Source organism: Cervus canadensis, chromosome 21 (assembly GCF_019320065.1).
Source record: "Cervus canadensis isolate Bull #8, Minnesota chromosome 21, ASM1932006v1, whole genome shotgun sequence".
NCBI lineage: Eukaryota > Metazoa > Chordata > Mammalia > Artiodactyla > Cervidae > Cervus > Cervus canadensis.
Genome location: NC_057406.1, coordinates 23126269 through 23141908, shown reverse-complemented (window position 1 = coordinate 23141908; position 15640 = coordinate 23126269). Strand labels below are relative to the sequence as shown.

The 15640-nt window shown below is 43.1% G+C and overlaps 2 protein-coding genes across 2 annotated transcripts in view; one reads left to right on the top strand and one right to left on the bottom strand.

Annotated features, from left to right (window-relative positions):
- The window catches only part of GRIN2B (glutamate ionotropic receptor NMDA type subunit 2B), a 482648-nt gene that overhangs the window by 346556 nt on the left and 120452 nt on the right, over positions 1–15640 (top strand). The window contains exon 6 of the mRNA XM_043441483.1: positions 5193–5307. Within this exon, the coding sequence (XP_043297418.1) occupies positions 5193–5307 (115 nt within the window). The remainder of the gene's footprint in view (positions 1–5192; positions 5308–15640) is intronic.
- On the bottom strand, positions 14549–15379 carry LOC122423823 (lys-63-specific deubiquitinase BRCC36-like). Its single transcript, XM_043441248.1, has one exon. It carries the CDS (start codon positions 15377–15379, stop codon positions 14549–14551), a length of 831 nt encoding a protein of 276 aa, XP_043297183.1.

Below are 15640 nucleotides of genomic sequence, written 5' to 3'. Positions count from 1 at the left end.
ATGGTCAAGGACACATGATGGTGATGTGAGACTGCTAAGAGGCCCATCTGAGGCTCTGAGACACTGATTTCACTTTACTTACTGATGTAATGAAAAGAACCCTGAGCTTGAAATAAGAAGACTTGAACTCCAGTCCTGAACAGGCAAGCCACCTTGGAAAGTCAGGTAGTATTGGGGGACCCATTTTCTCCTGTCCATACTGAGAGTTCCCAATGGATGGTTTTTAAGTTTTCCTCTAGTCCCAGCAATCTGAGATTGTTGCAATATTAGAACTTTATGAGATAAGCCATCATTTGGCTTAAGGGTCAAACTACATCCTAGAGACAAATCAAGTAATATTTTTTTATATACCAAACCTTGTTGGGCCTTCCAAGGGACTAGGATTTTATGGGCAGAACTTCTGAATTTGAGTGCCACTTGAAGCTAGGCTTTCTCATTACATTCTTGAGGATGACATTTTCAGAGACAAACAGAATAGCTGTGGCATCTCTTAATAATATAGTCTAATCCTTCACTGAGGATTATATGCGGACACTTTGAGGTTTTAATTAATATTCAAAATTGACAAAGTGCCGCCAGATGCAAAGGTGGTTGGGTACTTTCAGGTCTTATGGAAAGTTGAATTGATTAATATGACCATTTGACCTAGTTAATCCTAAATATGTGGGAGGCAATCGCCATTTCTCCCAAGTGTTCCAATGACAGTTCAGTCTTGGTGAATGTAACCGTACCACTTTTACTCACTGAGGTCCAAAATAAGGCAAGTTCCTTGCCTTTAAATAATTCTAATCAGGCTAGTATATTATTTTTTTCTAAATGTTTCCTACTATATAACCTTATACTTGTGTCATATTTTATTTAGTTTTTCTACCCCCTATTTCAGGTGATCATCACAACCTGATAAACTAGAGGTAAAAAAAAAAAAAAAAAAAAAAAAAAAATTGGTGTTTCTGTTTTAAAGAGGGAAAAACTCAGGTTCAGGGCCAAGGTCACATGTTGAGAAGTGACCACACTCCCAATTATTTTTTCACACTTTTCATTACCAGTGAATGGATTGGTCTGTTCCACTATTCTAAGGGCATCCTTGCTCAAGGCAAGTGTATATTTGCAAGCTCCTCACTAATAGCTAAAGGTTGGCACGTCTCAGGGAATTACTCAGAAAAACACAGTGTGAATGATAAATCTTTACACTGCTGAAGGATATGAATAATTACAGGATACTTTGCAGAAGAGTATTTTGTGTACTGTCATAACATTTTATTAATATTTTTGATAAGTAAAATATATGAGAAATATAAACACAGAATAAAATGAACATGTAGAGCTGGAAGAAGGTGAACATCCCAGAGAGAGAAAAATATATAAGGAAAATCAAAAGGATCGGGAGCAGGAACAATAAGAGAAATTTAACTGCAGAGCAATTACCCATGAATGTGGTTTTATTTTCTTGGAGTTTGAATTTCCCAACCTATCCACTCAATTCAGGGCTATCCCCTTTCAAAGAAGTCATCTTGAGAGGCCATATGCTTATTCCATTCATGCTGATTGTTGCTTATATGATTTGGGGGCTTCTCTTTTATACTTGCCTTCTGAAATGGACACTTTCTTTGGAATAGTCTTAATGGTGTTTTAGATAAAGTCAGAATTACTCAGAGCCATGTTTGGTGAAAAGGAGGGTTCACAAGCCAGATAATTTCCATCTCATCCCCGTCCCTTCCTCCTTCTTCCTCTCTTTCTTTCCCTTTCCTTTAATCCCTCCCTCTCTCCTCCCTTCCCTCCCCTCCCTCCCTCCCTCTCTCCCTCACTCTCTCCCCTTCCTTCTCCCTCTCCACTTCCTCTCTTGTGTTCTTCCAAAAAAGAGGCAAGACTAATGTTTTTCTGCAAGTCTCATACATCTCCTCTGAAAACTTCCAGAAATTACTCTACAGTATAACGCCATATTAATGTAGTAAGAACCTATTTTCCAAATGGATTATGTCCGATGCTTAAATTCTGGTCTGTTAGTTTAAAGTTGTACTCCCTGAAATGAACTGCATGGGACTTAGGTTGGAGTGTTGAAGTTGTTGTAAGCTACAGGAGACCCGAATATCATCTTCTCACTAGTGATGGGCGGGAGCAGGCCGCAGTGAGCTCAGAGGAGGAGCAGCACAGCAGGTGGAGAGACACAGTGTGGAGCCTTGCGCTGAATCAAGGATGTTACACATTTACCAACTGCAAGTGTCCAGAGATCACAGCCAAGGGGGTAGAGGGAGGGAGTTCCACCATGGCACAGTGTAGCTTGGTGCAGGAACGGGGATATTAAAGCTGCTGTGGCGTGTGAGAATCAGAGCGAGATGCTAGAGGACACATGGGACTGGGAACAGCTCTTTTTTTTTAGATATAAATTTATTTATTTTAATTGGAGGCTAATTACTTTACAGCATTGTAGTGGTTTTGCCATACATTGACGTGAATCCGCCACGGGTGTATATGTGTTCCCCATCCTGAACCCCCCTCCCACCTCCCTCCCCATCCCATCCCTCTGGATCATCCCAGTGCACAAGCCCCGAGCACCCTGTCTCATGCATCGAACCTGGACTGGCGATTCGTTTCACATATGATAATATAGCTCTTAAAATGTTATTTCCGCTCCCAATTAGCTGGGGCAAATAATTTGACCTCTTTGTGCTTCAGTTAGTTCCCTTATCTATCAAGTTAAAATTATAGAACCAAATGAGCTCATAGTTTCTTCAAAGACGAAAATTCATTTTATAAGGGATTCGTTGTTGTTGTTGAGTCACTAAGTCATGTCTGACTCTGCGACCCCATGGACTACAGTCCGCCAGACTCCTCTGTCCATGGGATTTCCCAGGCAGGAGTACTGGAGTGGGTTGCCTTTTCCTTCTCGGGATCTTCCCAACCCAGGGATCAAACCTGTGTCTCCTGCATTGACAGGCCAATTCCTTACCACTGAGCCACCTGGGAAGCCCTTTGTGAGGGATACATGATGAATATCTTCAAATGCTTGAAGAGCTCCTGTGTGAAAGAAGCATTAGACTAGGACTGTATAACTCCTAAGGAGGAGACCAGAATCTAGAGGTAGAAGGGGAGCAGATTTCACCTTTAGGTAAAAAAAGAACTGCCCAACAGTGAGGTGGCTGCCTCAAGGGCAGGGAATACAGTGATGAGCTCCCCATCAGTGGAAGTATTCGAGAAGAGCTGAGAGGGCTGGTTTTATGATGTCATAGAAAGGAAAGATGAACTGCAGGAACTGGGCTCATTGATTATGAAGATCTCTTCCAATTTTGAGACTCTAGGAATCTCTATTCTCTTGTGGTCTGTTTTTGACTGCATCTGCCCTGGAAATGACAGGTTGAAAAGTCCCAGGCAGCTTGAGAAGCAGGAATGTGGTCCATGAGGATTTGGTTCACAGTACCTAGTCATCTTTAGAATTTCCTAAAAGACCTATATCCTAGCAACCCTAAGCAACCATTAATCTAATTGCTTAATCTAATGTTACCTGGTAGCATCAAAGAAGAGGCTCACAGTTTTTGTTAAATGAGAAGACTTACGAGAGGAGCCTTTAGGCCGCCTTCTGCATGTCCTTCTCCTCCCCTTCAATGCAGTAGGGAACCATGGTTGCTCGAAGTTTTGAAGCCTGTCAGAAGACTCCCGACAATCACAGGATGCCCATTCTGCTTCTGAACAGAAATACGTCTCACTGCAGCATCAGGTGCAAGGCTCCAGAGCAGCATGTCATGTGAACGTGGAGCTAATCATTATTGACTCCTTGAGCCATGGTGGTGAAGGGACCTGAATTACCATCAGCACGGTTGCACTGATGCCATGGGAACGAGCATGCCTGTGGGAATTCCCAGTGAGGGAACTTCATCAGGTCAGAGCAGCCAGAAAGGGAGAATGGGGTGAGCTGGGGGTACAGGTGTTGAAAGACAGCTCCATTGGTCTGACTTTCATTATTAGAGTTTTTGCTCATTTACGTGTCTGAACCTGAAGCACTCTGTGAAATGTCTTTCCCTCCTCCCTGGACTCCCATCCCACTCCTGCGATTTTCTGTTCACTATAGAAGTGCAAAGAGACATCACTTTGCCAACCAAGGTCTGTATAAACAAAGCAATGATTTTTCCAGTAGTCATGTACGGATGTGAGAGTTGGACCACAAAGAAGGCTGAGTGCCGAAGAGTTGATGCTTTAAAATTGTCGTGCTAGAGAAGATGCCTGAGAGTCCCTTGGATAGCAAGGAGGTCAAAGGAAATCAACCCCGAACATTCATTGGAAGGACTGATGCTGAAACTGAAGCTCCAATGCTTCGGCCACTTAATGTGAAGAGCCAACTCATTGGAAAAGACCCTGATGCTGGGAAAGATTGAAGGCAAAAGGAGAAGATGGCAGCAGAGAACGAGATGGTTGGATAGCATCACCAACTCAATGAACAAGAGTTTGAGCAAACTCCAGGAGATAGTGAAGGACAGGGAAGCCTGGCTTGCTGCAGTCCATGGGTTGCACAGTTGGACTCAACTTGGCGATTGAACAACAACAAAAACAAATAAAAGTTCAGTAGCCCTGGTTTCCAGATGCATTTGGAAGAACCAGATCCCTGATTGCTGGACTCATTAAGTATGGGCTGGAAGTATTGTCGCAAGAGTTTGAAAGCATTGGTGTATCTCTGGGAGGAGAAAGACCCTAAACTCCAGCCTCTCTGAGCAGGAAGCTGTCTTGCCCATTCCCACTGTGTCTTGTCTCTACCACCCCCCACCCTTGAACTCACCTCCTTTTTTGAATAATAGTCATTAACGCTTAATGAGGGTTTACTCTGCCCCCGGTCAGCTATCTCATTTAAGCCCTTCAAACCTGATAGAGTAGGTTCTTTATTACCCCATTTTTGTCAAATCATGAAAAAAATGGATATTCAAAAGGCTCAATAATTTGCTCACTCTTAGCTGCCGACTAAACACAAGCCCATTGCCCTTATGTTAAATTTTTACATTATCTTTTCTTACTGTTCCTATATTGTGAAAACTTGGATGGCAGTTATTGGATAATGAAATGGAAGCCCGAGGGGCACAAGCTTTACATGATATTTATAGAGCTATGTACACATCCAGTCTCCATCCACCTTTCTCTGTCTTCCTGACTGTCTTATTCTGGCTCACCTTCTTCATACATGTAACCTTCTCTTCATTCTCTCTTTACAGGTATCTGATCAATGTGACTTTTGAAGGGAGAAATCTGTCCTTCAGTGAAGACGGCTACCAGATGCACCCAAAGCTGGTGATCATCCTTCTGAACAAGGAGAGGAAGTGGGAGAGGGTAGGACATGTCTTTGGCAATTCTTGAGCTAAGTGGAGGGGGTGGGGATCGGATATTTTGCAACACACAGGAGGGAAACAGCCACTTGGTTTTGGTCTCTGAGCTGGAGATCAATACTTTCAGAGCACAGGGGAGGCCGTTTCTCAAACGTGCGTCTTCATTTTCTTGCCACTTTGGTCAATCAAGAGATGATTTTCCCTGTGTATTACCATCTTTATTGGTAACTGTGCTGTCTGCAGCATGACTTTGTTTTAATGGAAGAGTGTGCAGGCATGGGATAGCACAATTAAGTGGAGAAACTGAATGATGGTGTAATTCAGGAGTCGTGTCCTACAGGGTGTACTGGGAGGCCTGTGAAACCTAATTTATGAGCACACAAATTTGGATTTCCTGTGATTGGAGGCTTGCTCTTAGGATTTCTCCCACTGTCAGCTGGTCACAGTGTCTGAAATTCTATTACTAGGCATTAATTTACATGGGTGCCAGACTGCCTGGGTTCAATTCCCAGGTCTCTACTCACTAACTTGGCTACTTACAACCTTGGGCAAATCTCTTAACTTCTCTCTGCCTCCATTTCCTCATCTGAAAAATGGGAAAAATAATAGTGTCAGTATCACAGGGTTGCTATATGGATTAAATATATTGATATAGGTATAGGACTTAGAAGGGTGCCTGGCACATGGTAAGCACTTAGTAGTAGATATTGGCTTTTATTAGTATATCTAATTCCTAGTTCAATACAAATGTTCCTGGGAGTCATTTCATCACAGGTGTTCATGAGAATCAGGACACTTGTGCCTTGAGATGCTTTGTGGAGAAATGGTTTCTCAGATAAATAAGATTAAGGGGTGCTGTCTACTGTGTCTCACTTGGGGAGATTCTCTGAACACATATTAGCATTTGAAAGTTCAGAGTTGTCTTTTTTGCTGAGGTGTCATTGACATATATAGTTGTACTAGTTTCTAATGTACAATATAATAGTTCAATATCTGTGTATATTGTGAAGTGATCACCACAGAGAGTCTAGTTAACATCCATCACCGTGCATGGTTCCAAAAATTTTTTTTCTTGTGATGAGAACTTTTAAAATCTACTCTCTTAGCAACTTTCAAATATGTAACACAGTATTATTAACCATAGTCATCGTGCTCTACCTTACATTCCCATGACTTCCTTTTATGACTGGAAGTTTGTATTCCTTGACCAGCTACCAGTCTGTTCTTTGTACTTATGGCTAGATTTTTTTTCTTCTTTTTTTCAGATTCCACATATAAGTGAGATCATGCAGTATTTATCTTTCTCTAACTTCACTTAGCATAAATACCCTCAAGGTCCATCCATGTTGTCGCAAATAGAGGTGTTTTAGCGAAGGAACATCTTTAATTTTATTTAATTTGGCATTTCCCCAAATGATTTTTATCATAAAACCCTTTATTTGCGGAATCAGATTCTGTGAAACAAACACGTTGAGAAACACTGATTTAAGGCAATTTCTGCAGACTCTGTGGGCCAGTTGGCTGAGAACAGACTTCAGGATGTCAGCGTGGCTCTGACTAGGATGGAAACCAGGCTATATATTTTCAGAGAGAGTAGCCAGGAAAAGAAGCCAGAGATAAACTTCTTGAAATTCACAATCTTGTCACAGAGAGACATGGACACGTGAAACAGGCTGTGTGTGTCTCAGGTAGTGGGACCCAGAGCCTTACCCTTCAAACGAAAGACATTTGTCATGTGTTCCCCCAATAAGGGCTCAGCTATGAGGCTAACATCATACCCGGCGTCCTTGATTGAAGTTATCATTTGTTCCGAAATGGCTGTTCTCTGGGCTCCTGCTCTTCACCCCAATCAAGCTGCTTTTCACCGCTGCTGTGCAGACATAATAATTTAAGAAGTGTTCTGGGGCCGGCATGTACACCAGGCACTTCTGTAGATCTCCAGAAGAGGAGTTATTAAAAACTGAGGTTTCATACGTAGAACAGAAGACGTCCAGCTGGGGGTAGCTTTTATGCAGTAGACTCATGATTACTGACTCAAGTATGGGGCCTCTCACAGCCGTCCTGTCTTAAAGAGACACCACTTCCACTCATTGGCGCTGCCTTCTCTTCCTTAGGCTGGAATCTGAGGCTTGGGACTCCCACCCCTTCCCACAGCTAGTTTCTCCTTCCTGGGGGCTGGATCCCTCCCCTCCTTATCAATTCTACCTTTACCCTCACTCTTCTATGTATTGCTTATTTTTATATGATCCAAAAACCATGTGGATAATGTTTTAAATGGACCTCCCTCTCTCTGATGCACACTTTCTTATTTAAAAATTTTTTTTTACTTTTAGATATGTTTTATTTCAGAGATCATTGGCATATTCAAGTGGCATCAGTAATCATCCATAAATAAAATAAAGCCCTAGCAGACAAAAATAAAGATTCAGATTGTAAAATGATATGTTTTCCTCAATGATAACATTCAGTGAAATTTTTAATTGCATGGCTCCTTATTAACTGGGAGCCCAACCACACTTGGATCCAGGGGCTCAAAAAAGATCACCCGGGATGACACACACTTTTATCCATTCAGCTCAGTTCTGGACATGGCTTCTAGAATGAGCTTCCCAAGGCACAATTCCGGTTATGTTCTTTCTCTGCTCCAAACCTGCTCACAGCTCCTGTGGTTTGTGAATTGGACCCAAACTTTCTCTCTTCTTGCCTTCAAGGCACTGCTCTGTTTTCCAACACCCGTCTTCTCTTCCTCGGTTTGTCCTGTATCACCGTCAAGCAGCACCGGGTTCGTCTCTGTTCTGAGAAGGTGCCCCTGTATGTCTTGCTCCCTACACGGCATGTCATGATGTTTCCTTTTCCTGGAATGAATGGTCCAATTATACAAATCACAATCATCCTTTGAAACCAATTAAAATATTGCCTTTTCCTCGCCTGATCTTTGACCGGGATTTCACTTTTCTCTCCCATATCCCCTGTAGCATTGGTCTGCTCCCCTGTCAGCAGCACTCAAGACAGCTGCCTGTGTCAGAACTGTGTGTGTGATGCTTCCAGAGGGCAGAGGCTGTGTCTTTATATTGTCGTGTCCTCACGGGAACCTGGAGGAGCATGTCACACGCCTCAGTAAACGTGTAGAACAACTGAGAACCATTACATAATGCAACCGTCTAAAATCCATCATTAAGAATCCAAGTTTATGTTGTTGCCCTTGATACAATAGCTGGATTTTTTTTTTTTTTTGGCAAGAGGAGATAAAATCTTTATGTAGATTGAGTTTTCATAGATCGTATTTTAAGTGTGCTAAGGGAGCTTGTTATTTAAAGAAATTCTGTGAGTAATCTTTTGATAAAGCATTTTGGGGGGATTGGGATCATACTAAATAGAATAGAATATTTCACACTGACTTGGTTACATCAGAGAATGCTGCTGCAGAGAGAAGTCAGTGTTTTTTGGCTTTATGAGCCTCATGGCTCCCAATCATGGAAGCCCCTGTGGGCAGGCAGGGGCAGCCAGGCTCAGGTCAAAGGCATGTCTGGGACATGGTGAAATCAAATATCCTTTTCTTCCACCATCACCCTGGCCCCCAGAACCCTTCTGCATCCCCAGGATTCCTAATAGTGTTCTAGATGGTTCCCAGTGGTCCTGGGGAGATTTAGAGCTCAGAGAGGCAGGCTTAAGGGTGAGGATTCTACCGTAAAGAGATGCTCACGGGGGAGATAAGCAAAGAGTGAGTCTCAACTTCTGGAAGAAGCATGGGCTAAGAGACAGTGCTGTCAGCTTCTAGTGACACGCCTAACTCATTTGTGTGATCTGCTCCTTTCACTTGTCTGGGGTCTTTCTTTCCTCATGTCTAGAATGGTGGCATGAACAATGGGTCATTCTCAGCTCTAACTCCTGAGATTACAAATTCATGCTGTAAAGAAATAGGACCTTGGCATGGAAGTTAGTTGACAGCTGGAGCATACAAAAGAAGACTTTGTTTTTAAGGACAGTAGCTCCGAAGTCATTCTTGTCACTGGGGTAAATATCATGAGCCGAGCTGAAGCAGCCACGCAGTCAGGTTTATGTTTATTTTCTTCGGTATACTTGTTATCTGATGGTTTGCTTATTTGTCTGCCTGTTTACTACCTGTTTTCTCACACCAGGATGGATGTTGCATGGGGCAAGGGCCTCTTTCACCTCGGTAATTCCAGCACTTAAGAAGGGTGCTTGGCTCACTTCAGAGACCATTGTTCAATAAATGAAGAATCTGTATGCTTAGGGGGGTTGGAGTGGTGACTAGCCATTCACTTCTACCTCAGGCTCTCCGGTGCAGATGGAGTGGTTTACTGAACAGCTCACAAGAGCAGATACATCCCTTCCTTTGGGGTGAGTGCCCCCAAGGACCAGCAAGGGACTCAGGGGACCTTCGGCGAGGCCTCATCTCCAGGCAGGCGTGCCCAAGCAGTGCTCAACAAGACACCTTGGGCAGAGGAAGATTCATTAAGTTGTCAGTGTGAACCCTATGATAGGATTTCACAGGATTCCTTCAGGTTTTTACAAATCCACTGTCTTATAAATTTGGTTCCTTCTGAAAGACTCAAAGTGAAGGCAGGATGGTCTAGAGGACAGCTTGGTTTTGGAAATGGAAGAGAGCCCAGTTCAATGACCCACACTAGTGTTTTTTTTTTTATCAACTGTGTTAGCCCAGCCACTGATATTACCTGAGTCTATTTTCCTTCTGTAATATAGGGCTTTGCCTAAGGCTATTATACAGATTAAAGGGGATTTTACAGTAACCAACTATAAAGGAGATGATAGTAAAACTGGTTAATGGTGGCTGAAACATAGCCAGTATTTTACAAATATCAGTTGGTAGTCTCCACCCTCTTTGTACAATTTTTTAAGATACTATCTGCACATGATAAAAAGTCAAATGATGCAAAAGAACATCCAGTAAAAAGAATGTCCTTTTATCATCTATGAGCCTTGGTTCCCCAGACCGCGTCTCAGAGAAATTGTTGTTCCCACTGTCACGTTTTTGCTCTGAAAATACACCAAGCATATTCAAAGTTTCCACATTTACTCAACCTCCTTTTTTCTTTTGAAACAAAGGGTACATGCTTTTGTGACCCTTTAGTGGGATCCTATATAAGTAGCCATTAAGGAGGCATGGAGGCAGGGAGCTGGAATAGCAGAGATCTCTGGATCAGAATTATATTCACAGAAAGCCAAGTACATATCTCTGGTAGGTAGAAATGTGAGGAACATTTAAAGAGGAATACAGATACACACAGACATAGCCTGGTGAGTTGGAAAGGGTAGGGGATGATAGAAAAATATTTCTGTGCAGAAGGGTTCATTTCTAAGTCTCTCTAAGAGAGGGGTAGATGAATAAACTTGCATTAAAAATAGTCTGGCACAGAGAGGCAGTTCCAACAAGCATTCGGGCTTCTGTCTTTATCTGAGCCTCTCATGATTTGCTTCATTGCTGCTGCTCCCTGCTTCCATTTAATCGTTCCTAAAATGGGGATAATAAAAATGAAATGCAGTGGGGGTGTGTTCTGAGCAATGACTTCAAGAAATGATGATGGTGCATTTTCAAGCTGTAAGATGTAAACAGACCTTAAAGGGACTGTCTAGGTCAGAACTGCGAGGATACGTATGGTTTTCATCTCCGCTATCCTTTCTCCCAAAAACACCAGACGTGTATTTTACAAGCCCACTCCCTCTTCCCTGTTTCCACCCACCGGAAAATACTCATCCTTGTATAGAGTACAGCATTCTCTGTTTGTCCAGGTCATTCTTTGGGCTCCCCAACCCCCAGTTATCATTTTAGGCTTGCAATCCTAACAGATTAGAGCCACATTCACCAGTGAAAGAAGGACTCCAGGAGAAAGTGGTTGATTGGAAATGCTGGGTCAGTAGTTTTATTTGTGAATTAAGTAAGAGAGAGGAAGGGTAACCAAACTGGTAGAAAGATAACTCCCAAGAGCTGCCGCAGCAGCAACATCATAAAACAGAAGGCGCCACTGGCATTTGGAGCCTGAGATGAATGAGTCCGGTTAAAGGCTGCTTCCGGTCACCCCGTATCCAGGAGACAGCACTACCTCCAGACTGTGGATGCTCTGTCATACTGGTACCTGCTCTTGTTGTTTAGTCACTCAGTCGTGTCCAACTCTTCGCGACCCCATGGACTGTAGCCCACCAGGCTCCTCTGTCCATGGGATTTCCCAGGCAAGAATACTGGAGTGAGTTGCCATCTCCTTCTCCAGGGGATCTTCCCAACCCAGGGATCAAACCCGCATCTCCTGCATTTCAGGTGGATTCTTTTACTGCCGACCACTGGGGAATTCCTTGAGGACAAGCAAAATTGTATTCCAGGATGGTCAGTTTGGTGGTGATATGAGAAAGGTCGATCACTGCTGTGACAGATTCCACTTGAAAGCCGTTGACTCTTGACCTAAAACAGCCTCTCCATCTCCCAAGCATGCATGTGTGCTTGTGTGGGCTCACACATAGACACACACACACACATATCATGGACAAGCTGATGGGCTGCTCACAAACATAGAAACCACATCTGTTTGGTTTTCCACTAGATGTCTGTTCCCTGCCTTAGACAGTGCTCAGCAGGCCAGGAAATACTTGGTGATGGCTGGAACACACCTGCCCCCACTTCATTCCACCTCACACCCCAGGGGAGGAGCCACTTGCCGTCCACACACTTTCCAGGTTCACAGAAGGCACCTGAGGAGTGAAATAAGAGCTTCTTCCTGCATCGGTGTGTTTGCTCTGCATCTCCCGATACCACCACTTAACAACATGTTCTTTTCACTGACTTTGAACTGCATCCTAATAGGCATCATTGGATTAAGGGATTAAGAAACAGACTCCATGGAGAAAGGCTGTGGGAATTGGGGTCATGGAGGGGAAGGAGGAGAGCAAGGAGGTGATGACTTTCTTTAAATCTATGAAGAATTATCGGACCAAGTGTTGACATCAGCTGTTCACCCTCTCTTCTCCAGACAGAACCAGAGTTAAGTGGGCTTAAGATCCAGCAGAAAGGATCTCTACTAGCTCTCGGGAAAATTTCTTCGTAGAGAGGAGTGTAGAGTGCCAGAACTGTTAACCACGCCAGGGGCTGACTTTGGAAGAATCTAAAATCCGGGGTATTTCTTAGGGGGCAGTCTGGCCCTCACAGCAAGGCGTGACTTCCAAGGCATTGAGGGTTTGGGGTCTTCCCTTCTTTCTTACACATAATAATTGAGCACCTACTATGATCCTAGCACTGCTCCCACCAAATTAGTCTTGTCATTTTCCTAGTTGCTGGGGAAAACAAAAAAAGAAGTACTGCAAGAAGGATGCAGATTGTGACACAAAATTTCTATAACCTAAGGGTTTTTTTTTTTATTTTTTCCTTATTTAAAACTTACAACTCTTTATTTTGCAATAATTACAAATTAACAGGAAGGTGCAAAAATAGTACAGGGAGTCCGAGTTTCCCCCAGTGGTAAGATCTTACACATCGCTATAGTCCAAATTCAAAACCAACATATGACAATGGTACAATACTACTGGCTAGACTGTAGACCTTATTTGGTTTCACCAGATTTTACATGCACTCCATTTGTGGGTTTTTTGTGTAGCTCCATATAGTGTTAGCACAGATATACATTCATTGTAATCAACACCACAATCAAGAAATAGAACTGTTCCATCAGCACAAAGGAACTGCTTGTGTTGTTACCCTTTATAATCACCCATATCTCATACCCCCTCCAGTCCCTATCCCTGGTAACCATTAATCTGTTCTTCATTTTTATATTTTTTTCATTTCAAGAATTTATAATGTTATACAAATGCAGTCATACAGTAGGTGACCTGTTGAGACTGACTTTTTTCATTCATCATAATACACTTGAGATCCATCCAAGTCGTGTATATCAATATTCTGTTTCTTTACATTGCAGAGTAGTATCCCATAGTGTGAATGGTTGGTTTAACTGCACACTCAACTGCAGGACATCTGGGTTGTTTCATTTGGGGCTATTACAAATAAAAGTGCTAATAACATCTGTACAGAAGTTTTTGTGCCAAAATAGGCTTTTTATTTCTTTGGGATAGATGTCCAGAAAAACAATTGCTGGGTAATAAAGAACATGTATGTTTAACTTTCGATCCTTGGGTCAGGAAGATCCCCTGGAGAAGGGAATGGCAACCTACTCCAGTATTCCTGCCTGGAGAATCCCTATGGACAGAGGAACCTGGCAGGCTACAGTCCATGGGGTCCAAAGAGTCAGACATGACTGAGCAGCTAACACTTTCACTTTCATGTTTAACTTTATTAAAAGTTTCCAAACTCTTTTTTTCAGAGTGGCTTACCATTTTACATTCCATTCAGCAAGGTATGAGATATCCAGTTTGTATGCTCAACAGCATCTGCTATTTTCACTATTTAAAAAAAATTTTGGCCACACCCCTAGGCATGTGGGATCTTAGTTCCCCAACTAGGGATCAAACCCATGCGGCATTGAAAGGCAGAGTCTCAACCACTGAACTGCCAGGAAGTCCCCATTTTCATTATTATTTTCTTTAGCCATTCTGATAAGTACATAGTCATAATTCCTTGTGGTTTTAATTTGCATCCCCTAATTACTAATAAGATTCAACATTTTCTCCTATGCTTGCTTGCCATCCACATTCCCTCTTCAGTGCTATGTCTATTCATGTCTTCTGCTCATTTTCTAATTGTATTATTTTTTCCTCTTGACTTTATTCTAGATTCATCACGATAAATGGTTTGCAAGTGATTTCTCTCAATAACATCTTCCTCTTAAATTGTTTGCAGAGCAGAAGTTTTTCCTTTTGATAAAGTCCAGTATATCAACTTTTTCATTTTAGGACTGTGCTTTTGGGGTGAAGGCCAAGAGCTTGTTGCCTAGCCCAACATCCTAAAGATTTTTCTATGATTTTCTTCCCTAAAGGTTTTACAGTTTACATCTTACACCTAACATCATGATACATTTTCAGATTTGTATAATCTATACAGTTTAGGTCAAAGTTCCTTTTCTTTGCCAACTGCACCAACATGATTTGTTGAAAAGACTATCCTTCCTCCGTTGAATTGCTTCTGTACCTTTGTCAAAATTGGTTGGGCTGTCTTGATCACTGCAGTTTTACAGTAAATCTTGAAGTCAGGTAATGAGAGTCCTCCCAATTTTTCTTCTTCAAAATGGATTTAGCCTATTTAATTTTATTCCTGGATATTTTCATCCTTCCCCGTTCTGTCTCTGGCTGTATTCTAGAGAAGAAAGTTCTTGCAGAAGCTCTTCCTTTTCTTGTTGCAGCTCCTGGACATGCTGTTGGTTTTGCTCCAGTCTGTCCTCCAACCACTGTAGTAGAGGTCCGCTGACTGTTGACATCTGACTACACAGATTCTTGGTAAACACTGAGCCATTATGGATCTTGGTTACTGAGTCAAGATGTGTAAGGCTGTGGATCCTCCTATATGCATCTTTTTCTTCTTGGCACAGGATCTTGGGCAGCTCAACTGCTGACTCAAGGCATACTTTCCCAATGGTTACATGAGGTACAATATGAATTGGGATTTCAATTCTCTCATACTCTGAGCTCCTTTGGGCCTGTATGGATTGAAAGCAAGTATAGAGTACCCGTCCAGTCTTTGTATTTTTATCTTCTATGAAGCAGGCAAATATAAGTCCTACAAAGCCTTGATCCATCATCTGGTACATGGCTTGTGCGCGGACATCAACATGTGAAGGCCAAACAGTTATATGGGGATGGGAGTAGTACCAACCCACAACTCTCATGGGGCGACCCGTCAGTTCAGCCAACCTCTCTGCCTCTGTTGAGGCCGCAGACAGCTGCTCTGGAGAAATTTCCACGCGATCCTTCCTCTTATCAGAACGTCGCAGGATGATGACAGAATGAATGTGAACAATTCTGATGGTGTCAAACTCCCCAATGCACAGCCCCATCACCTCTTCCTTCTCCGTGCTCAGAGCGTGGTTGAGACACACGAGGAAGGCATCCAACTCCAGATGGACCGCTTGCACTGCCTGCACCACCTGCGCCGCCATCTTGGTCCCGCCCGCTCACGTCAGCCTCCCGCCAGCTCGGGCCTGGCCAACCTACCGCTCAGCCGGGCGGGTTCCGCGGGGGGCGGGGCGCGCGGGGGCGGAGCTGGGGACGTGGGAGCCGGGCCTGGGCGGGTGCGCACCCTAAGGTGATTTTTAAATCTTTTATCTTATGTTTGGGTGGCGTTTCATGTTGCCTGGTTAGTAAAGACCGTGAATCTATATGACACGGGCTTACAGACAGGGCCTCTGGGTTGCATGCTT